At 32.9% G+C, this 26,753-nt stretch overlaps 1 protein-coding gene across 1 annotated transcript in view; it reads left to right on the forward strand.

The window, feature by feature from the left end:
- LOC131852699 (leucine-rich repeat and calponin homology domain-containing protein) overlaps positions 1-3,898 on the forward strand; it is a 64,749-nt gene extending 60,851 nt beyond the window's left edge. The window contains exon 11 of the mRNA XM_059203416.1: positions 2,387-3,898. Coding sequence (XP_059059399.1) covers positions 2,387-2,533 — 147 coding nt within the window. The 3' untranslated portion in view covers positions 2,534-3,898. The remainder of the gene's footprint in view (positions 1-2,386) is intronic.
- The last annotated feature ends 22,855 nt before the right edge of the window (positions 3,899-26,753 follow it).

A 26,753-nucleotide genomic window follows, 5' to 3' on the forward strand; every position in this document is an offset into this window, starting at 1 on the left:
ATTTATGCGAAAATATATCAATTAATAGTTCACCTGAACATGATGCTTGTGGATCACCCACAGTAATAAAAATTGAATAGTAATTTAAATTGAAATAAAGTTGACAAAAGATTTATTATTTACGTAATATTGTAGTTAACGATGCACTTCGTATGTATACATAAAAAAGGAGTTGTATTTATAATGTGGTGTAGAGTATTTAGACTGTAATTTTGAGGCTTTTTCGCGTAAAAATTCGATAAATTTATAAAAGACATTTTTATTTAAATATAAGTACAATAAGGTAAAAAGTATTCCTAAAAAGCCAACCGACTAACAAACGATGCCAAGAAACTTTATAAGATTTATACATGAAATATATAAATATACATTATATTACAGTACATTTATACCCAACATTAATTAGAATGTGGTAAATAATATGTAAGAATTGATTGTTTACACTATGTAACCAACTTAATTAACTACTACGGAATATGCAAATTGGTATAGTATGCGGTTATATACAAAATTATAATATATTGAACTTTATTTATAATGTAATACCGTATATAATTGACTGCGGCTATTATGCAGTATTCTAACAAATATAGAATTCCGTATCACTGAATAAATTGCACAATAAAATTAGTGAATGCAATAAGCAACAAATATAGTTGTATTATATTCCAATAAGATTTTAATATCATTCCAAAGAAGTTAAAGACTACACTCAGTAATATGTTTATAATGCACTATTTTAATACATTATATGCTAAGCTTTTCTTGTCTGGTATTCAGTATTATTTCTATTTATATATTTTTAATATTAACAATTTTCATTATGTAGCAGCTAATATTAAATTTTGTAATGAAATGTCCATAGATTCGGAAACAATATTAATTGTCATGGTCATGTTTATTGCAAAATTATATATATAGGCAGTATATATTAATTATGGTAGAAGATTATCCCATGGCAGACTTCATAATAGGCGACTGCGTCGATACCTCAAGCAGTCAAGCAGCTTGCTTTGTAAGCTGTGTCCACGTTGAAGGGTGAGATATAGTACCGAAATTACAGGATAAGGGACAATATATCTTACTACTCCGGAATGACAACACTCGAGTGGTATGACAAGTGCCACATGGTAATGTGATATTATTTAGTAAATAGTATCACGTATATCAGTCTTCGTCAGCTTATTTGCCATGAAAAAAATATTTAATTTATGTAAGAAATCTATTAAATTCTAATTATTATATGTTTCTCTATATTTATTCAGATTTTCCTTTAAATATTATATGAACACAAGTATGCAAACAGTGTTGATTCTTTGTATTTGAATATACTTATATCGCCTTCTAAGTCGCTTAAACTTTTCTGGTCACATTTCTTTATGAATAGCTATTGTCTACGCTTTTTATTATAGTTGTTTTCAGCTTTAAAGTCGCAAGTACAATGCTAATAATGATAAGTAATATAGATTAATATATAAATTATAGTGTATAATAACTTATTATTGGCTTAAGGTGCTTGGGTCCTTGTATTTGTACTTTGTAAGGCTGGTTTTAGTATTATTTTTTACTTTTTTCTTCGTCTTACTAATTTATTCTTATGTTAAAGCGTTGTAAGTTATATTTTGTAATGCTTTAAGATAATAATATAAATCTAAAGCTTTTTCAGCCATAGTAATTTTGTGTACGTAATTATTCCTTTATGATTGTTTTAAATGTTTTTGTGACAGTATTATTTTAGGTATTTTCTGTATTTAGTAAACTACATCGTGCAGTGCATTTTAATTTGTGATTGTATTTTTGTAGTAGATACTTACGGATATGTTTCTTTTATTATTTAAAATGTACTTACAATGTTTTCTCTACTAAAATACATTTATTATTGGCATACTGTGTTTTATTTTATAATATAGATATACCTTAGTTAAGTCCATTTTATATTTGTTTTTTTTTGCACAATAAACTTATTACCATTATTATTATTTGTAAAACAAAGTTTAAAAATCTGTATTTTTTTTGCATAGAAAACAAAAATCTCTCTTCATAATATTTAAAAAGCATCAATGTGGAAGTAAATCCTTCTTAATAAAAAACACAAACATATAGAATACTTATAGCATGTATCGTGACTTTATATGTGTGGAATCAATGTCTAATAAGTTACTTAAACGTCTTCTGTACGCTCTTGCGCTCCCATTCACACTTGTAACAGGGTCAAAATATTGGGAGCTCTTATAATAATGAATAATAATGAAAATATATACAGTATTTCTGTAACAAAAAGAAAACCATACTAGGTAACTAGTCTGGTTTTTCTAACACCAAAAGTTGTATTTAGCAACCAATACACATGGATATATTAGCTGAAGTATTTATAATTCTTTTACAGAAATTAATGTGCTGCGCAGCAGATGTTCTAGAAGGCAAAGGAACAGTCCAAGTAGCTATAACCGTAACCGAACTGCTCCGGCGTCACAACTCAACACGGGTCTCACCGCACCTCGCGTCAGTAGCGACGCCCGCGCACGCCACCTAGCGCCCGAAACTTGCGCTAGCGCCGCAATCTGCGTTATCTCTATAACTATCAGGCCAAAAACTATTGTATCCGGCTCGAAGGACCAGGTAATAAAGAATGAGACATAAATATGGATGTAAGTTTTTGTACCAAAAATATTTTGTGATTTATTGGAATGGAGGTAATAAATGTCGAAATGTTGTTTTATCGATGTGGTATTTGAATCTCACCTCTGTATAGAGGTTATGTTATTAGTATTTGCATTTGTTTGTCTACCATTTATTGTAGACAATGTACCAGTAGATAAGCTTCAGGAATTGTTATAATTTCAATACCACATTAAGATTTAACAGATCTTTTTGTTATGTAGAATGAAATAATATTCTAGTTCATCCAATTGTAATGTAAGCTATGTTATTTGTATTGAAAATTGATGCTGTATTAGTAATTATCTATATGTATTACTTGAAGACTACGAATTGTCATTTAAATTACGAAATATTTTTTTTTAAAGTATATGAACATATAGTTGGAGTAAATTTCGTAAATTTATGTGGATATAGCCTTGCCTTATTGCAAGGCAACATCGTGATGAATCGAAAAGCCTATTTGAAATCTTATTAACAATTAAACAATAATAACGTCTGAAAGAAATCATTTGTCGCAATGACTCATTACAATTATTTTATTTTGTATTGTATGTAATTTATACTTACTGACAATAAAAAGTTAACATTCAAATTATGACTTTACTTAAATTAAGTCACAATTTGACTAAATTTTTTATTGGAGAGATTTGGGTCGCTGTTTATGATGTTTATAATTGCGGCTTGCGAAGATTTCTTTCGTAGGTACGTTTCTATTTTGTACGCTATTATACATTACTATAGCTTCGTAGTAGTATTTACATTATTTAAAAATTCTCAGAATTTCATATGTTAAAACCATTTCAATGAAAAATCTCATGTGATTTCTTGGTGATCGTAAAAAATTATTTCATTATTATTGTGACGGGAAGACATTACCGTTTCTCTTTGTTTGAATAGATATTTTTTGTTTAGAAATTTGATAATGGATGACTAACACAATTATGATCTAAAATTCTAATGAAAATAATATTATCAGTATGTGTAACTTAGTGTAACAAGAGTTTTGAAAATTGAAACTGCTTTTCTTAATTTTCCACTTAGAAACGAGAAGTTGTACATTACTTGAAGTACATTTCAGCCAAAATCGACGTGGCAAAATATCTTTAAATCTCTCTGTAGTATACTTTTTATAAAATAAAAGGAAGATAAGAAGGAAGGAGGATAATTTCATTATTTGAAATTATTAAATAATATGAATTGGCATTAGTTGATTAGTCACAAATATTGTATGTACCAAATAGCGTGAATGTAGGGTACTTGTAATGTAAATTTACTATTATAATTTTACTACATCTTTTACTATTTATCTATCAAACTTGGGCTGTAATAATAAAATAGAACAATATGTATAATAAATACATAAAACAACCAAATCGAACTGAATGTAAAACAATAAATAGGACATAAATCAATTAAGACAATAACTGTGAATTAATTTTATATGGGTTGGATGGATTTTGAATTGACTTTAAACTCAGACTCGTTGGATTATTTAATATGAAATGGAGCACCTACCTGAGCCTACGGTATACGCTAAATGGGCAACAGTAGTATGATAAGATGAGCTTGAAATTAAATAAACTCATCGTAGCGAATTTAAACACAATGGTTTCCAGAGGGGACTACGTGGAGGTTCAACATGGACATTGCTAGTTATTGGGCCAGAAAGTATTGGAGTATTAGTCCAATTTTTTCCAGAATTAATTAGACAATGATGGTATTTATTTTTAATAATCCGATTTAGTCAATTCGACAAAAACTTTCAATATCGTATAGTCTAATCTTTGCACGAAGATTGACTGGTAGAGAATGTAGGCAGAGTCATTAAGTCCACCTTTTGTATAATATTTTATTAGCCAATAAAGCAAATAATAAAAGTAATTCTAAATATTCTATACTCAATATAAAAAAAATGTCTTTACTAAAATACAGGAACATTTACACTATTATGTATGAAAAGTGATTGTTACCATTCGTCGTTTAGTAAGCTGTATTATATAGCAACAATAATAAAAGAAGGTCATGTCAATTTGCTTAATAAGGGCCTTTATTTTGTATCGTAGTACAGATATTGTATACTGCAACATAATATGAAAGCAAAAGTATGCACATTTTGACGTTCTTAATTCACCATCTATGGTAAACACGTTACGGTAAAAAATCGTTATATCGTGCAATACTACGAGTATTAGTGGAAACGTAGATAGCTCGGTGATATCCAACGATGAATTACTGAAACGACAATTAAAATATACGAATATAAAATACTTTTAATGACGCTTAGATGCAATTGTTGGATTATAAGTATGTTACGGTACAGATTGTTAACCAGTCAAAACAATTTTTGACTCATCTTATATCTAAGTATCTAGTTTTGATCACGCTTATACTAGGTATTGATATAAGTACAGTAATTTTCTCATCCTATAAAGTTCCACAGAAAATAACATAAAAAGACTGCAATCAAAATGTAAATCTTAGAGATATTAGATTTCTTTTGAATGCACAAACGAAAATTTTACAATATTGTAAAATTTGCAGTCTCTTTAAATTATTGTATTAAACGAGTTGTGCTACTCAACTTATTTCATTTCGGCAAAGTTTTAATAATAATTAGGAGACGTCAGATTTTGCGAAAAATCTTTCGTCGATTAATAATTTTGTCCGTATAATTATGTCACTTACCAGTGACATACATAGACTAAGGTGCTTAAAACTTTGCACAAATCACGAATTTACTGTTTGTAGTGAAATTTCGAGTAGTTGTTTACACACGTTATATGGGCATAATAGACTGTTGAATTTAGAAGTGCCTCCTCAACTGAGTAGTTCTATTAGTGTCCCACTAATGTGTCTTAGATAATTAGATGTTGAGGCTAACTTTGAATAACTATTCTCTAAACCTAACACTAAAACTAAAATTTTAATTTTAGATTTACAGTTCTCTAAAATATGACAATGAAATTTTGTTCATACTATTGTAGTATTTAGAAAAAGGATTTCGCTGTGGTATGTAATTTATATTTTAGTTTTAGAGGTAGGTTTAGAGGCTATCAGTTAATTGACGCCATTGTTTCATGCAGGCGGGACTATTTTGGATACTATAGAAACTCTAATACGTTTCATTATACCAGTAAACTTACTACGAATTTAACAGTAATACATTTAAATTATTTATATTGACAATCCATGCGAGTTTCAATGTGAAAGCAACTCTGTTTTAATATCAAGAATGTTTAAAATCGTACATTCGTTAGATTTTACTTATTATACATATATGTATAGAGAAATTTCATTATATAAGCAATATAGACAAGTTCAGATAGATAGACACTCAACTATCTAACATTTCATAATTCGGAGCTTATTGCCTTTTCAACCTAGCCTTATACTATCATCGTATACATTTGCCTACATGTCGACCACACAAGCCTTAATGGATGTTGTAATACAAGTAGAAAAATGATACTCGTTATTTAGAGATAAATATTGTTGATATCTCGTTATTATTGTTAGGGAAACTCATATGTATACATAACAATATTAGCTACAGAAAGGTATTGTATTCAATATGAAAAAGCAAGGAATCATTATTATTTATTTCTTACTCATTATTAAAAAGTACTTGCCTCGTATAAATGTTCAAAATAGTTACAATAAAGTCTCATTATGTTTAAATAGTTCTGCAATTTAATATTTCAGATGGGACCAAAAAGAAATGGACGTAATTAATATAATATTAACATTATCTTAAATATTATTACAATATGTATAATGTGGTAATATTGTTATGTATACTTACTTACATAAATGTTATTCTGGATATGACAAAATAATCATCTGAATATCTGATAATGTTCATCATCTACTGATGGAACTGAAGAAATGAAATCATCAAGGTCTAAATGGACTGATCATACAATACAATTTGTAAGGAATGACCACAGAGAAAACACTTCGTTTCTATATTGTATTGTTTTTATAAATGTACGATATAATGTATTGTGTGTAGGAGTCCTACGTAGTAATTAGGAAGCAATGAATTCCATTGTGATCACTGTACCATAATATCGGCTGTGCAATTGTCGTTAAAACTCTAATGTTACAAATACTTTCAATGTAGTATCAGGTAATAAAATTATAAATACTTATCTCACTATTATTATCTTTGAGTTTTCATTTGTGAAGACATTGTCTTTAGTAATTTCTATACACTTACTTGAAATACTTGATGTCACAACTAGATAAAGATATTTTTTATATCTGTATGTATATTATTGATGGCACAAGAGACTTAAATTCATTTATTTATTGTTTACAAGTATCAATAAATCTTCAAAATAAACGTAATAACATGTAAATACAAGAGTTATATTATCATAGCATGTAATATACATATCTGTTTTTACCACCGAATTCTGGAACCTTATGGAATTCTCTAATACTCATTTAGGTACACGTATTTTAAGATGTTTTTTCTCTCGTCACTTATTAAGGTAGTCAATTTTAATAGTTAAGGTCACAAATGTTAGTGTAGCATAGACTAAGTAATCTAAACAATGATTTGATCATACTATTCGTGCAAATTAAAAGTTTTTTTAAATATTTTGTTTATTATTATTTAAATATTAATTATTATTTAATGAGCAATAGAATTTAACTGCCATATATTGGATATTGTATTAAATTATTGTAAGTTATATGATTATGATTTTTGTAAGAGGTTGTATAATTCGTCATTATTTATGTTAGATTTGTGTAATCACAAAAAGTAAGATAAAAAATGTATTACTAATGACACATGCATTTTATAGTAGTCATGAACAATTAATGTAATTTGCGTTTCTTATAAACAATGATTTTAGGGCATTTTTGTCGTAGCGCTTTAATGAAAATGATCAATTCGTTGTTCACTTTGGTTGTTCACAATCAAACTATTGATCAGCAATAGTTTGATTACATTTTTCATATAATTTTTGAGTTTATGTCAATAAATACGATGTTAAAAGAATGAATATTATTCAGTCTATTTTTATATTTGTTTGAAGAATCTCACAAATAATTAAATAAATCAATGAGAATTACAAATATGTACGTTTATTGGATACAGTTATTTGATTTAAAATACAAGTCTTTGTTCTCAAAAATTGGACAAAATGATTGTTTATAGTATTACTTCTCTTGAAATTACCATATTCAACTTTCGTTTATATATTTTTAAGCTTCGATCAACTATTGACAAGTATGATGATCGAGTAGAAATGATTGTAATTAATATAGATTTTGCTAAATTATGTTATATGAAAAATTGTCAATACATTATCAAGCCATAATTTACTAGTGATATTACTATAACATACAATTATTTTAAAGCTGTCAGTAAAAAAATCATTTAAAAAAACTGATTAAACGCTAAAAGAAAGAGGATTATATTCGTATAATTAATTCAATGTCTAATTGCCAAATAAACTATTCACGAATATAAGATTAAGTATTATTAAACGTCAAAGTAATTTTGTTTATGGGCTGATTTCCTAAAATTTTGAATAGTTTATTTGTCCATGTGATGCGTCTAAAATGTATAAAGTAGATTTAAGGATTTAAAGAACTGACGGTTAGAATCGAGTCTTTGTCCTATTCAAAGATAATGTGCCAAAGACTATGGTTGAGGGATTTCATTGTAAAATATTATATACGTCTGTGTAATGCACTGGTCTCCTAGAATAAGTACGTAGCAATACCGTATCCTACACGTGTTTATATGTAGATAAAATAAATGCATTATACATTTTCGAAATATTTTGTTTTCTTTTATATTCTTTCATAATGTATCTCACAAACAATTACATTTTATTACACACATAAATATCAATTCAACGCGTCACATCGAGCTAGTGTACTGATACCGGCAGCGTTGCCTCTTTGAAACCAGGTAGGTTTAGGTATTGGTAACTAGGCAAAGTAGCTACCAATTCTCGGGTTACCCTTAACCTCCATGAGTTGCGCTGCAATACACGCCAATACATCTTGGCTAAAATATGGAACGATTCACGATCTTACGTGTTGTCCTTGCGCTGGTGGTATTCTGAGTATCATACCAATTTTAGTATATGTACTGACGAAACAAACTGATACATTTTATTTTATGTAACTGGTGTAGTAGACACGCTGACGATCCACCTCTATTTCACCTACTGTTTTAAGCGAACGCTTACGTAGTAAGTTTAGTGTGGCACAGAGCAACTATACTACCTCATTTCTTATAGCATTTAGCACCAAGATGGGAGGAAAAGTGACTAAGATTACCATGGTGGTAGGGATTTAACACATCCTCATTCGCCGATAATTCTATATGTATTCGAGGCCTCAGGATATAAAATTACATATAATTTGTATTGTAGTATACTACAATGTAAATAATTATATGTAATTTTATCTATTCATAGTACAAGGTTGTAGTTTGTAACTAATGGCGGTGATATTAATTTTCTTTTTAAAATAAGAAGAATATGTCGATTTAGATTATTAGAATCAATTTGTATAAAACGATTAATTAAAGAAATCCTTTTAGGTATTTCAAAATTGAACTCCAAATAAATTTTAAGCAATTTCCACCAATTCTGAATTGGTGATAAATATCACGTGACACATACCTATAGTTAATGTTATTGGAGTCGGAAAGAAACCTTTTGAAATGGGTAGAAAAAAATACCAATTCAGTAGCCGTGTAGTATATCTATATTCAAATAGATACTTAAACTTGGCGCCATGCACAGCGGCATCGCCAAGTCCCGAGGGCGGGGCAGGATAACTTGCGAGTCACTGTCTACCGATTACACGAACCACGCCCTTTGTATTAAACATAATCACTTGCACCATAATACTGGATTACGTGCAACTTTGTAGTGAATAGCTTTTTTACACAACGGTGGGACAGTCGCCTTCATAATAATTTCATGTGACAGAATGGACAAGAAATCGTGGAGAAATTTTATCTGAACATTTATAGTTGTTTATATCTGAATACCTATATACTTACAGATTGAACTAGTCACCTAATGCATAGTAAAATCTTGCCATTCTATATAAGTCCTAGTGAAAGTCGTTCGTTTGTATGAAATCGTACCTAATGATTCCGCAGAGAACAAAATCTTAACTAGGTACTACCTAACTCGTGGCGTGGCTATAGACATGGTCAAAATTTCCGACATTTTTCTTTTTTCAGTTTTATAAGTAAAAGTTTTTAGTTAACTACTAACTAAAAACTTTTTCTTGTCCATTCATTTTTATTGTCCATGTGTCCATAGCCACGCCACGAGCGTAGGCTGGCCATAGTAGACAGATTGTAATATGAATAGATATCTGCCTACTTATTAGATGTTATTAATATGATTGCTAAGTTTTTATTACCCACTTAGGATGGTTTACAACAAAATTAAATCTTAGGGCTTTAGGTTATAAAAATATCGACAAATTCGTGGGAAATAATTAGTAGGTACCAGTAATTTGTTATAAAATGTGTCTTAGTAAGTACTTAGATACCTACTGCTTAAAAATATCTTATATAACCTACACAGTTTAATTTTATAAACATAACAAAAGAAAGAAATCGGTTTCTTTGTAACAGAGAACTGACGCCGATTCATTGGCATTCATTCACCATTAACTTAACTAACTTCATAAAAAAAGGGTAGAAAACCAACTGGCATTGTTAATTTAACGCCAACTGACTTTCTACGAGTATTATTTACTTTTCGTAAAATCATCGCCCTTGTTTACAAATAATTAATTAAAATCACACAAAAGAGATTGGGGCATTAGAACGCATAGACTCGCCCGCTTTCTTTTTTAATTGTCTATGCTGCCATGACATCGGCCTTTTGTGATAATGGAGGATATACGTTTTGTGCTAAATCGAGCAGAAAATTGAAATAACTTTAGCGCCCCTTGTTATAAGGTGAGGGTGGGCCCTTAATATGGAACGAGTTATAGAAGAGATATTAACTCGTTTATGTGGATTACTCATACCATAAAAAATAATTTTGTTAATAAGGCGTATACAACATAAGATCTTTTGAGAATATTCTCATATTATCAAACTACTCCATATATAAGGACCATGGAAGGTCATACTCCTTTTAAGACCAATTATTATAAAATAAGGCGAAAGGAACAAGATTCTTAGAAGGTCATTTAATAAAAAGAAATTCAATGATTAACTTTCCATCTATTTGAACTAGGTAGATATACCTAAGGTGGGTGTACACCTTAGGTATACCTACCTAGTTCAAATAGATACCAGGCACTGGATTCCATAATCGTTTTTAGAATTGGAAATGATTTGGTATATCCGCTTCCGCTAGCAATGTCTGTATGCGTGGCAGCATTGGAAAATTTAAGGATTTTGGAAAATTTCAGAGATTTAATCACAATTGTTTCCAAGGATTTGGGATTTAATCACAAGGGTTAACGCTTGAATGTCAACCTAATATCGGACACTGCAAATAACAAAAAGATTTAGCCTCTTAACGAATTTATAACTAAATACTAACTTAGTAAATACCTCGGTGGTCTAGCGGTCAAGCACACCGCTTCACTACCGATGGTCGCGGGTTGGATTCCTGGCACGGCACAAACATTTGTATTCATGAGTATGATTGTTTGTATCGGTCTGGGTGTTTTCTGTGTATAATATGTATGTATTTAAGAAAAAAAAATATCTATGTATACGTATCAGTTATCTAGTACCCATAACACAAGCTCAAGCTAGCTTAACTTGGGTCTAGATGGCTCTGTGTGAATTGTCCTGAGATATTATATTATTATTATTATTATTATATAATAATTCAATACAGTATCTTATTAAGGGTCCACAATAACAACATATGTAAATATTTTTACATATACTTAATTCTACATGTAATCAGAGCCCTACTAATACATACTTAAGTTACAGTTATCTGTTCTGATTTCAAATATCTACAACCTGGCAATAGCAATAAATTATTGTTAAACATAGTAGGTGCAAATAAAATATGTCTCAAAGATAATTTACTTGTCAATAGATTCGTGTAGAGATATGACGACACAGCCGCTCTTGTTGGCATATTATAAGCGGAATGCGAATAGGTTGGTTCAGTTTGCCTGTGTAGACCAGGACACCAATTTAGATATACGTTTAATTAAGTAGGTAATTTGATTTCTATTGTAGTTAGGTTATTATGTATCAATTATGTATCTACTTAGGTAATAGAGAAACTTACCTTAAGTGAAGTCGAAGTAGAATTTTACGAACTTTGATATAAAATGTAATGGATTGATGAATTAATGGAATACTTAAACGCTACTTTATGCTAACCAGGATTAAAAGAAAGTATCTATTATATTTCCTTGAACACGAGACCACGTATCTTCTAATATAATTTTCTTGTTTGCGATAAATAGCAAGGCGGTTTCGTTGAAAAGAATTAACATATCTAATATAAACATGACGTTTTCAACATACTGTGATCTCTCTAATCTATACATATAAATTTTTATTTATATGTAAATTAAATTAGTAAGTAAATTTTTATTTATTGGAGTTTCTGTTTGTAATATTGAAATAATCATTATTTACTACATGCATATGAATATGCATACGGTACATACACCAAAATAACATTTTTTACAATTTTTGCCTGTTTGTTCCAGGTAATCTCTGAAATAGCTGGACCGATTTTGTCAGAATTTTTTGGCAGGTAGCTGATGTGATAAGGAGCAACTTAGGCTACTATTACTTTAGAAAAAATATTTTATTTTAGAAAAATAAAGTTCAATTCCACTCGGACGAAGTCGGGTGTCTATCTAGTATAAGATAAATACTATTGAAGGATACGGAAGAAGAATGAACAATTTTCATATACTTAGGTTTCATACACTTCCAATTTTTTCCAATTTGTTTATTTAAACCTTCATCAGTGACAGTTTGATGCCGTCCTGACTCCCAAACTAGCGTGACTGTATATCAGGAGTCAATTCCTTCCCAAAACAAGGATAACAGTTTTAATTAATTTACATGTAGACTCTTTTCATTGAACTTCACTTTATTGAACTAACTTTATATAAATTTAAACTTATGTATACAGCAAATATTACAATTAAAACGGATTACTGAAATCTAATCACTCCTGAGTGCTTGGCTGTGAACTAAAATATTTGCTTGAATTGTGACAATAAACATTTCTTCTGACCGTAACGTAAAATAAAATATGAATTTTTCAATTAATTCACGATTAGTCCTGTTCTATCCGTATTTTAAGTTGGTCACATTCTAACAAAACGCTAGAGACGTTAGTGAAATAAATGGGTACAAAGCATGCTGTGCTATATTCGGAATTTCGCTGTCGTCTGTTTATACAGACGTGGGAGGACTCTAGCCAATTGAATTACTCAAAGACATTATTCTGGGTTTTGTCAGATGTTTTGGTTTAGCCTAGATGGTTTTGACACATGACTATTTTTACAGAAAGTCGATTTTTGCTTTTATTATTTTAGTAGTGACTATAAAATGGTATTACTGATCAAATTAGCAAATGTTACAGTACAAATTTTGTATGTTAAGTAAGTCCTAACTACTATATCTACCTATGTCTTTACATAAGTATGTATTTAACATATTCACTGTGAATAAATATTATTTAAGCATTTTCATTTCGCGACGACTTATAATACTTTAAACGTTCTTAAATATATTTTATCGGCCTTTATTTAGATCAGCATTAATTACACTGTTTTAAAAACAAGACGTTAAAAGTAAAACATAAATACAAAATTATTTATTGTAGTATTTGGATCTTATTTACTTTCTGCAGATCTGTCGGCCACTCAACAAAATCCTCCTACAATCGTTTTCATTCTCTTTCTTTAGCCACTCATCCGACAACTACTCCAGCCAGTTCCTTGATATCGTCATCCTATCTTGTGTGGAGTCTTAGTTCTATACATACATTAAAATCCATAGGTGTACATATTTATTGTTTATATGAATAATTGCATTCATGCAAATTTTCAAAATTTTACTCAGGCATGTTTTCGCCGATATTCTTGCTGGAAATTAGGTCTTTAACTTATATACTTATTAAATAAATATTATTATATAGCTTTTAATTTTATAGATCATACTATAAAATTATGTTAATCTGGTCGTTTTAAAATAAGTTAACAATCGACGCGCGCGCCGCTAGCACCGTCGTGTCACACAGCGTGATCTCACGCCCACTGCCGCGTTCATACACCCTACTACATTCAACGGCTGATTATTATTGAAATAATTCACACCACTGGGTACTTACTCTGAATAATACTTAAAGCTAATGGAAAATAAAGTATAAGTAATGGAAGTCGCAGAATTATTGAATTAAATATTATACAATTTTAGTAATTAAATATATACAATTTCAAATTATTAATTATTATTACTATTTTTTTATTATTATTATATATTATATAAAATCTAACTTATCCTCTAATATATCTTCCGAGAAAGAGGGTCCATAATTAACCTACTTTGAAATGTACCTGTCTATCTATTTACTGTAAAATTATGGAATGCAAAGCTTAAATAAATAAAAAAAAAAAATTGTCATTTGCCAAGATGAGCTATATGACCTGACTTCATGCTCATTTTATCATCAACCACTGGTGTCCTGTCTGTGTAAACCATTAGCACAGACGGCTGCACCATTCCATTATCATTCATAATATAATTTATACATCTGAAAAGTAAATATATACGATCTACTGCAACAACACAGACCACTTGCGTCACACTTCAGTATTGCGCTACAGCGGCATTAAACTATCGTCTAGTTATTTGTCTCTTTTATTAAGAGCGGAAATATATAGAAACATGTACTTGAGGTATATACTGAATAAAAATGAGATGTTATCATAAAGCTATTGTTTATTTGCTAGCGGTAAGCCGGAAGAATTGCTTTAAGGTAAACATGCCTTTAGATTTTAAGTACAAGTAATCATTTTACTACATAAGTAACATAACGAAGTAAGTAAATTAAACCTATCTAGTGTCCAAGTCGGCCAGTGGTCGACATAGGATTTCAATTAATTTGAATCTTAAGTTTGGACTCTATTTTTAAGTTTTATAGTCCAAGATTATAAACAATGATTGACCGCGTGACACCTTTATCCTTCCAAATGGAGAAGCTTGAGGTGTACATGCCATGTGTACGTACCTCACATGTCATGTGACGATGTGACGTCGGTGGTACTGTCCACGTATATAGTACTTTCATCAAGTGAACCGTCAGCTCGTTTACCATTCCAGTTAAATATATAAGTTGAAAATACGTCCGCGCATTCTTCGCTGATAGTCAAACAATAGCCTTACCTACGTTTGCACTCGGCGTTGACTGTCCAAATGTTTGTTTTCCGTCTGCTGATGTATGGTGATCATAAATTTATTTGTGCCCGAGGCCTTTCCAATTATGTTCTGAGCTCACACTCAATCGTTTTTATATTTATACCAATATATGGAAATGAACATGTGTAGAAAAATGTATGTAGTAATGTTTAAATACAATTAATTTCATTAGCATAGTGGCGAGTATAGATTTAAAATTAAATCTTGGGTATAATTCAAATGAAATTAACAAACACCACATTGATTGTTTTATGTAACTGATCTTTAACTTTACATAATAATTAATATTAGTGGTCGTTCAATGGTCGAAATTCGACTATAATTAATTTTAATTATAAGTTATTAAGGTTCTATTGTCAGAGACTATAGGTACCTCTATCCATGTGGGTGCGAAATATATAATGATGTGTATAATGTTTTTTCTATTTATTTAATGTATTTTATGCATAATTATAAGAAAATATTAGTATTTGTACGAAGTTACATACTTCTCCGTCCTCGCAGTTTTCATAAAAAGAAGTACATTATTTTTGCTTCACGTAATAATTTATATCAATTTTATACAAAAATATAACTGTATATTTCTTTATAAAACTTAATATAATCTTTAGTAATACACTTTTCATAACTGGCATACAAAAATAAAATTTATGCTATGAACAAATTCGTTTGTTTAGATATCAGTTATAACAGTAGTTGATGATTATTATTATTTCAGGTAATGAAATAATGAATTAAATCTTATTTCTGGTCCTCGAATGTTCAATTTGATGAATGACATCACTGTGTTTGAATGTCACTGTTTTTTGAACGTCAAATTAGCAATGTTGGTAATTAAAACTTGACACGTCATTACAAAATGAAAATTCTAATTAGTTACTTGTCTGACACGCTCTGAACTCATGGCCATCTGTCATAAGTAGGTATGTTTATGTATTCCTAATAAAACCTATTTATATTTAGTATGGTAGAGATTTCGGCTCGGAGCTTTTGGTCTACGGGGACCTATGAACGGTCCTATGTCTAGATCTATGATCGGACGGTATATACCTACCAACATCTTTATATATATATAAAATTCTTCTATACTTTAAGTTTGTCACCTAACTTCTGGACTAAATAGGGATTATTTTTTTATGTACAATTGAATGATTTCCAGAATGATTTGAAAACGCAATTGGAACCGGTGGGCCCTGCTTCACCAGGCAACACGACATCTGCTAGGTTCATCAGAATAGTCATAAATTTTAGCGCTTTTTTTCGTATATTTGAAATTAACTCACCTGTCTCATTCTCTGATTATCTTATATATAAAATTCTCCTGACGCAATGGTAGATACTATACTCATACAGCTTGACCGATTTTTATGAAATTCGTATGCATATTCAGTAGGTCTGAGAATCGGATACTATTTATTTTTTATACACCTAAGTATAATACCAACCCTTATATTTTTTAATTTATATGGCAAAACAACGTTTACGGGATCAGCTAGAGTTGATCTAGAATTCCTCTGACAAAATCGCGTGCGCACCTCCTATAATGTAAGTTACATACTTGTAATTGCCTATAAGTATACATGATTTCGTATTTACATAATTATAATTATACGCGTTCTTTAAATAGCCTATTTACTGTATGTTCCTGTCACGGGTCTAAACACATTGACAGATAGAGCTGACTAATTGATTGCTTGACTTATGAGTTCAACGTCGAAAAACTAAATTAACGTACCGTACACCTCACACGTCAGTCAGTTTAAATATTATCATAGAAGTTCTTCTAACAAGATCTCTATGTGTTGGCAATAAAGTACATTATTGTATGTTTTTATTTTACATTCGTGTAGTTACTATAATGGACGATTGGACATGTGTAAAAAAACGGCCAAAGCTTATTAAACCCTTTTAGTATGCGGTTTGGTTTGTCCTAATTGAGTTGAGGCAAGAGGTTAATTTTTTATATAGATAAATTATTGTTGTTTTATGCAAATGGTTACAGGCTTTGGAAATAATTAAATCCGTTTGGTGGCCTCGGGCCGGATAGTTGGGAATGTTTGTGTATGTTTTATGAGATTAGACTTAATTTATTAGATATTATTTTAGTCCTAAACTAATCACCGAAATTAAAATAATATGTTGGTAGCGACATAGAAAAACATCTACAGAGTAAATGACTATACTCAGGTGATTATTTCTATAATGTAACGTTGGTAATACCTAGAATAAATAAAACGTGGCCGAATCACAAAACTTTGATTTTACAGAGCAAAAGGTTTTTGTTTTAAATTCACTGTGCGGGTACATGTTCAATTAGTTAAAAATATGTTCACATAAATGTCCGAGCATATTGAGGACTTTACTAGATATTTTATGTCAATTTGATCCTTTATATGGACCAAATTCTTTTGTGTTATTTGTCTCCATGTAATTGTTTGAGTCCCTTTGGATCCCTTAGTTTCAATTATAACTTTTTGTCCATAATGATCAGATACAAGACAGTCGAAATTCATTTTCACCTTTACCGGCCAATTACAAAAAACATTATCTATACAAGTGGCTGAATTTCCAGCAGCCGGCTGAGTGGAGTCTAAAAAAAGTGTGATTGGGATTTAAATCGTTAATCGATCCGGCTTAACGCCATTCCGTCAATCAAATGACGTGATCACTACGGTGGAATGTTTTAGTCGCGCGGGAGCGCGCAATGGCGTCCGGTGGGCGCGCGTGGAGAGGGCGAGGTCGCGCGATGGCGCGATTCGCGCCCGCAAGTAACTGTCCGCGCGCGAAAACATCGCGCGCGTCAACCGGACGATGAACTGCTCCACCGATGGGTTTTGAGGTCGCGGGCATCATTTCATAATAATTGACGTACCATGTCCGGCATTTGTGCACAAACGGAGGGCTATATTATAATGTTCAAAAGGACAAATTATTTCATATTGTTTCCGCAATGTTCTGTCAGATAACACCCGATTGCACATTCTAAGTAGACCATTCTTTGCTGGGGCCACGAATATTTTGATGAATAATGTGAGCCGCGAACGAATGTAGGTCTTATAAAATGCCTCACATTTTCGTATTAGCTAATATTACTAATTAAACCGGTCGCACTTATAATGGGCGCGCGCAGTCTTTTTTTGTTTTTTGGAAGATAACAGCCCGGTCCACGTGCATATAATAACGCAGCGACCGGTCGATAAAATATATCATTACAATGATAATGTCATCTGTGCGCTCCCACTATGGATGGGCTATTCTGTTCATTAGTAAGAGGGGCGGCGGCGCATAATAATTTTTACCCGGGGCTATATTATATAATGATTTTATTTTACCCACGTTAACGGTGGTACGCCACTTATCCAGCCACTCTAGGGGGAGAATATCATATTTTTCAACAGCTTATGCTTATATATTGCGAGCGGCTGCGTATTACTCGGCGAGACGACGATAAGAAAGGCACTGTCGTCGGCGAAAAGAGCGAGGACGACATCCCTCTCTCCCTCTCGGAGCTCATCCTCAAGGTGGGGATGTCAATGTTCTGTGTACGTCGCGTAGATCGCTGGTGAATTAATGACATCTATCCTAAGACTCCGGCGGCAATTGGGCGTGTGGTAGATTTTATTAAATTTCTCGACCGAAACATAGAAGCTCCGGCCCGAGAGGAACGAGTCCAGTTTAATTTTTTCGCACGTATTTCTAAATCTTTGTTATATTTTTGTCGAGCAATTTCGACACCAAACCGTCGTGCCACACACGATTTCGAACGCCTTTCTATATCGAGAAATACGCCGACCGTGTAGTGGCATATTTTTTTAACTCGACAGCCACTTTATTGGTGGAGCACGCGTCAATCTATGGCAAAGTCGTCGCAGATGTCCGCCTAGTGATTTACCGAACTGCTCGTCGCAGGCGACAGAGTCGGTCTCAGGCGGCGGACAGGAGGATTTATTTTGTCGAACGACTTTGCTACGTGCGAGAGCAGAGTGATTTTGGGCAATAGCTTGCCGGCAGGCGCTTGTCCTTGCCGGGTTTCGGGAGGACTCAAAGTCTCTACCCAACTTCCAGTTGGTAGGGAAGTGGCCGGTCAGACATCAACGTTTTAGATCTCACTAGACACGCTAGGGCTCTACGGGGCATTTTTTTGTGCGAGCGCTGCGGTGCTGATCCCGTCCGCTCCGGGCGCTTTGCGCTTCGGCAGGCGGCTGACAACAATGAATATTATTCAATAGAAGCCGGGCGAAACGAAGCTCAATAAAATAATTTAATAATAAATAAATAAATAAATATTCGTTTACGTCCGGCGACAAAAAAATAATTAATCTTATATAAATCGCATACGCGACGTACGACTCGCTCGTGGTGCTCGACGATCAAATGCTGGGTGCGTCGGCGGCTATTGGATATTATCCGTGAATTGCCCCTTTAAGTGCTGTGCCAGGATATTTTTCTGCCCGGTCTTGGGCTGCAACAACGACGTCTGCCCGTCTCGTCAAGCAACGGGCAGATAGGGGATCGTGCATTGGTGAGCTTCGATTGAGTTTGTGCAGGTCGGTATCGTGTTCGCCGGCCCGGGATATGACACCAACTCCCAGGCGGCTCCACGCCAAACTCACTCCCTCCGATAGTTATTTGCAGTAATAAATTAAAGGCAATAAGTTGAGCTCACGCTGTGACCCGCGGGCAGCGGGTTATGGCCCATAGGCGACGGAGGTTCTTTTTCCGGGCGAGTTTTTCGCGCAGATGGTGTGGCAATTCCTCTCGACGGCGAGAAGCCACGTTTATTGTGGTGGTTGCCGCCTCCACTGCGGTGCGAATTCGCTCTGTTATGAGTGTGGAGGCGGCTTCGACACCCGCTGGCGATGATGGTTCGCCGTCGAGGTGTAGATGCTCCAATTCTGCGCTAAAAACACGCCAATCCATCCGCCGCCTCGACGGTCTCGTCGGTGTGGTGGTGGTGGAGAGGTCAAGCGTACCAACCCTTATAGAACTGGGAGGTGCTGCGTGTCAAGGTCGTACAGCACCTCCAGTAAGACCGGGCAATGCACAGCCTGCACTAGGGCAATGTCCAGAACGTCTGGGCTATGTGAGGGATTTGAGGGTACGTGGGTTGGGTGCGCTGGGCCCAACACCTCGTACCCGTGGATCTGCGAATCCTGGAGGAGTCTTCGACCTATCGGCGAGCACAGACGGGAACACCCAAGCCGTGTGCTTCGCGTTTATGGTCGCCCATAAAGCAGGGTGGGACTCCTCCCATCCAGAACGTTACTATAATGGACGGACATCGGAGGGGCTGAAATCCAGTCCCGGGGGACGGTAAGGTCTGCCAGGACCTTCAGTTCCGCGCCGTCGACGTTGATGCTGACTCCTATGGAGCGCATGACGCGGAACTCGGGGCGCTCTAACTCCACGTGGACTACGTCTCGACGGACAAGTACCGCCGTACCGCGGTACGCAATGCCCGCCGGTGAGTGTGTGTTTCGTCGCGTCTATACACGTGGTAGTTAGGCACCCTCAACGTCTCCGAAATTAAAATTTATTGTGAGAAAAACATTCGTTTCACCCAGGAGTATGATGTGCACATCCTGGGTGCGAGCTAGGAGACGGAGGTCCTGGACTTTATCCTTTATTCCCCCGGGGTTTCCGGGACTTGTGACTCGGGTGTCGGTTTATGTAAGAACCTGTACCGACGCGACGTCCATCAACACTCACCTTCACCGTTCGTTCTCTCCTTGCCTAGCCAAATCTGGTAGAAGCCTGCCAGCGCGAATTTAGATACACATTTTAATAGACCTTACTGCATTTCTAGACAAGATTGTAGAGAAATGTCTCTAGTATACCTGTCTTTGTCCGTATATAAATTAGCCACATTCGGTAATTAATTTACTATATTACTCAAATATTATGTAAAATAATCAAATCAAAGTATCTTGATTCATGTACGTCTATTACAGACACTTATGATATGTCAAATCTACCGTCAGTTCGAAGTCTCCACCTTATCCACCATTCTGCTCTTATTCTTTTGAAATGATCTTGTATATATTTTAAAATTCAAATTAGGGAAAATAGAGTGACCAATCGTCAATTGACCCACGTTTCTTAAAGAAAGTTTACTAGTAGGTACTATTGCTAATTTACACTTATTAAAATTAAATTACACTCAATCAATTGTTGCTAGGTTATATTTTATTTATTATAAAAAAATATATCAGATGGAGTCGAATTACAAGTACAAACAAATACATACCTCAATAAACGCCCCATATTTGCATTTATAATGAAATTACCTCATTATCGTATATCTATAACCGTACTATTCCATAGCTATATAAAAAATAAATGCGAAAGTGTTTCTGTCTGTCTACTCATATCTGCCTATTTTGATACCTTTTCACGACTAAACGGTTGAATGGATCTTAAAAACATGTGAAGATATGTACATTCTATCACGACGATCAACATAGGCGTTATAAAAGCAGGACATTGTCGACTACATAAGAATCAAGCGTAATATTGGAGACTTTGTGACAAATCAAATTCCATGGCGTTTCTTCCGTGGGCCTCCATCAACGTGCTAACAATCTCCATGAAGGAGGACTACTGGCCGAAGAGGGTGTATCGGCACTACCATGGCACATTGTCATCATAGGTGCTGTCACCAAAGAAACGATTTATATTTATTTATATTATTATTACATATGTATAAGGTATTTGAAATATGAGCTATTAGTGGCCTGAAATAAATAAAAATTATAATTCGAAAAAGCAGAGGATGTCGTGGGCTGTTGTATAGTATTACATGTACCTAACTGCTAGTTTTGTATATATTAATATTACCGGTACAATTATTATTAATACAACCATCACCGGTTTATTTTTAATTTTCTGTTAGCCTTAGGGCTTTATTTTTTAAACCATTTCGTCTGCTTTGAGAAAGTTACATACCACTTTACGAGCATTATTAATTCAAATACATTTGCAAGTGTTGTGTGGGGTTGTAATCAATAATTAACATAAGTATTTAACGCCTCGTTGGTTGAGTGGTTCAAATGCCGGTCGATACTATAGGGTTACTGGCCTAGAAAAGTATTAGAGAAAATAATACCTATGTCACTTATTTTTATGCACATTAAATCTGGGCAATTATAGGCAATACTGTAAAAACTCGACAGCGTGGGTCCACAACCACAGCCTCAATTATTTTAGTCCACAAGCAGATTGCTTTGTAAGCGATATTACGGATATAGGATGCAATTAGGCAGTGAAATTACTGTATAAGAGGCTTGACATCTTTGTCCTCTGGAATAGCAACGTATGAGTGGTATTAAGAAAGAAAGAAAGAAAGAAAAAATATTAACGAGTATCACATGATAGCGTGATGTCCGTAGTGTTGTTCATGTACAATGTACATAGGCGTTGGTTACAGCTTACCATCAGGTGGCCCGTAAGATTATTTGCCTTTCCAATTACTTAAAAAATATATGTTTTTTTCTTCACACGGATGGGAAGAGTATGAGGTGGTAAACTTAAATTTTAGTACGTATATAGACTATTTTATGGTATTCGACTATAATTAAATAGAGATAATAAAATTTGATTAAAAAAAAATTGTTTTATTCGTAGTTTAAACAATTTTAATTGACTTTATTTATTTGGAAATAGGTAAACGAAATTAAACTACTATTATATATAACTTATAAATAATGATGAAGCTTTGATTAAGACTGCTAGAGAAATTTATATAAAATGGATGAAGAGAAATAGTCAGCCTCCGGCACCATCGATGTTCAGAGGGCCAAAAAGCGTATGCATCTTTTACAATCAAAGAATTTATCGAACAGTCACATGCGCAAGCGCCGATGTCCGATGCCCAATAAAATATGCGCGTGAACATAACGAGCCTCTCCATTTAACAATTAACTTAACAAACAAACGTAATATATTGTGGTTAAATTTCAATACCAAAATGGCGGCTGCACCGACGTCGGCCGATAACTCACGTCCCAACGACTTCGGCTTATTGGAGATAAGAAATACCAATACTCCTATATAAGTTATTGTGTTCGCCGATATAAAAATGTATATGAACAAAATGAATTATTTTGTTGCGCCATTAAATTTGTTAAATAATTGATGGTTAATTTATAAGAACTTGTTTTAGTGTTATAAAATTCACGGGGTAAATGTGTAGAATATTTAAGGTTATGGGCCCAATTTTCAATTGAGAATTTATATGAAAGTGTATATTGATTGAAAACTTGTTACTCTAATATATTTTCATAATAATTTATTATCTTAGTAGGCAACAACATCCACTATTTTTCGATAGTTTAGCGGATTAGCGATGGTTTTTCTTCCGATGGTCGAGAGTTAGATATCTCACACGAAATTTTTATCATCAGTACTTCGTAGATAGTAAGTAGATATTTACAAAAATATATTTAAGTATTTCTATCAATTCTTTAGTATATATAGTACAAGTTCTGCTTAGTTTGGGACTAGGTAACACTGTGTAAATTGACCACAAGTCGGTACGGTTAGTTTTGTAAAAAATATTCTGGTTATTTTTTAATTACACTTTTTTATTTCGTGTAGGCCTATTTGTAATTTATTTTCTGAATATTTTGTAGAAAAATCCATTAATTAAAATTACAATTAAATTTGATATCACAATAGCTGGCGGCAACAGCAGAGCGGTATAACCCGTCTAAATGATATTTCAAGCGCGCTGGTGCAATCGGTGCGCGCAGCGGGTCGTATGCAATTAATAATTATTTAATAAGGGCCTCATTACATGGCCGTTCGGCGCAATCAGCCGGGATCCGAGTTATAGCCGTACTACAGGTACACTCGCCTACATATTTAAAATACCTAGAATATATATATATAATATATCTGATTAGCGAATTACCAATAGATTTGTCCAAATTTTTCTCTGTGCCTAAATTTCATGCCAAAATCTTAGATACTTACCTACATTTTTAATAACGTCCAAATTCAAAAACAATATATTAAACAAAGTTAACTGTATTAGGTCTAACACCGCGAAACCCAGAGATAGTCCCCGTAAAACTTGTCCCAAGAGTCACTTGAGATCTGATATTAACTTTGCAGCTTTTAATATTTATTTAGTGCTGTCATTGATAAAAAAAAAAAATTAATGACACTATCATTAAAATTATTATTTTTTTAATTGATTAATAATGGGTATTATTTAGATGATAGTATTTACTGAGAACGATGGTTACACATAGACGATGACAATAAAAACTTATACTGATCACTTTTGAAGCATCAATAGATTACGGTACGAACGGTAGTTACTCTCTGATGAACTGTACCCCTAATAGTAAAATACTTATTTTTTTCTAGTATATTAACAAATCATAGTATAGCAATGATTCCATGCGATGGTACACGTTTTACTAACCCGTCAAAAGTGGTGGGCGGAGAGGCGGCGCTTGGGCGGCGCGCCCTCCTTACACAACACAATTTTTATCTAAGAGTACACTCAGGTTATTTACAATTCTAAATTGTTATAATTAACATTAAGTCACTTAAAGTACATTTACTTTAATTGAATTTATTACTGTAGCAGATAGGCCTGTCTGAAGACACCTGTTTACACTACCTAATAAATACGTTCATATATAGCAGAAGTTATTATTTGATTATCAGTTCCGACATCAAACTCAAAACCTTAGCTTTAAAAAAATCATAGAAATGTATATATACTATTTTTTTTAATTGTAGTTTTAACATACGATTAAAATTGCGAAGTGATTATTTACATAATGAAATAACGTAATTTGACTTGAACAATCAACACACAACGTAACAAAATGCACTGACACCGTCCTATCTAACATGCGTGATTTCTTGAAGATTGAATGTCTTTGTAGTATGTTTCCTTCAAACAGGAAAGTTTGAAGTATGTAACACAAACTATTCGCTATAAAAATATATGATATAGAGATAATCAACTGTTGTAATATTGTTCAAATAAATAAATAACTATTAGGTAACTTTGTATAAAGTCTCTTCTGGGTTTAAAATGCCACTATTAATTATCTTCATTCATAAACCATTAGTTGAGAGTCATAGCACAACCTTTAAACTCTCTGGAGGCGGTCTAAATAAGGACAAATCCAGAAAACCCCTTACTATTTTCTTTTCTCCTCGCGACAAACGCTTGTTTTATGTAGACTCAAAGTTTGGAATAGAAGAATTTTCAGGTTTCAGTTATTAAATGACATGCCCCTTAAGAAAAAATTATAAATGAATCTATCATTCTGGGTGGATTCAATTTCTAGCAAAAGATGACATCACAAACAAAGCAACCGTTTCGTCCAATTAGAGAACTCTGAAAAAAACTAATAATAAATGAATACAAAACATCATTTATCACTTGCCTTTCTACGCATATCACTTATAGTAGTGTCAATAAGGTTCATAATGTTATAAGATGTGTTTTATTAGTAGTAATAAAAATTTGGTAACGTGTAATAGAGCGACGAAGCATGGACCACTCATTAGAGAAAACAAATCAAAATAATTAGGTAATAAAACCGGCTTTTGTTCCCATTGTAGTAATTCGTAGATTGGATTTTATGGCCAATTTGATTGTTACAAATTTGTTTATGGTTATATGCTTGTTTATTGATATTATTATGTAGAATCTAATTTTGCGGCGGCATTGAAATGGTTTGTGAAATCAATAAGTAGATGTAGTTATTAGTATTATTTAATGTATAATAGAGAACTTTATGGTCGTTCTTGTGTATTCTTGAAATTCCTGACCTAGAGAAATCTTACACAATTATGATGGAATAACTGTAAATTTTTTTTATAGTACATTCAGAATATAGAGTAACTTAGCCTTGCTTGAAGTAGCAATTGCTGACAACAGATATTAATAGCCCTGTGGACGTCATAGAATATTCTGCAATACCTGCTACCCGCAGCCATTGCAATTCCTAAGAACTTCATTGTTACCTCTCTACTTACATTCCCGTATATAATATATCTGCAAATAATATATTAATTTTATTCGATTGAGAAATAAATTAATACAGTCAATAAAAAAATATGAAATCCTATGTAGAAAGAGACGAAGAATACTGGTATATTTTGACATATTATATTATGCTATGAACTATTTTACCCCCATGAAAAATAATAATATACAGATAAGCGTGTCTGTTTGTTTGTCTGTGACATCATAGATAGTTTATAATGCGGTTTATTTTGTTTGAAAGTTAAAGTCACAGAGATGGTTTTACAATTTACGAAGAGCTCTTTTCGATAGCTGCATTTGGACCTTAGACGTGTAACGGGTATTTAATTTTAATGTATATTTGTATCGGCGATCAATTTTTTATCATATATTTGACTTGATTGACAGATCAATATTTCCATGTTACTACAATTCTCCGCATAGTTACATAAAAATAAGTATTTAATCGGAATTGAAGACCATTCGTTCTATCCGATCCCGGCTAATCGTTTTACTGTCGATTTCCGACTAACTGTTAAATGCTGGCGCCTAGCCTCACTAACTTTAATTATTAAAACAAAACGCACCGTGAAAATTCTCCATAACTAATCATTTGAGTTATTGACGTGTGGAAGACAAACGATTAATAGGTGCTTGTTGATAGGGAATTGAAGT

The sequence above is a fragment of the Achroia grisella genome, unplaced genomic scaffold, assembly GCF_030625045.1.
Source record: "Achroia grisella isolate CSIRO2021 unplaced genomic scaffold, CSIRO_AGI_Agris_v1 utg856, whole genome shotgun sequence".
Classification (NCBI taxonomy): domain Eukaryota; kingdom Metazoa; phylum Arthropoda; class Insecta; order Lepidoptera; family Pyralidae; genus Achroia; species Achroia grisella.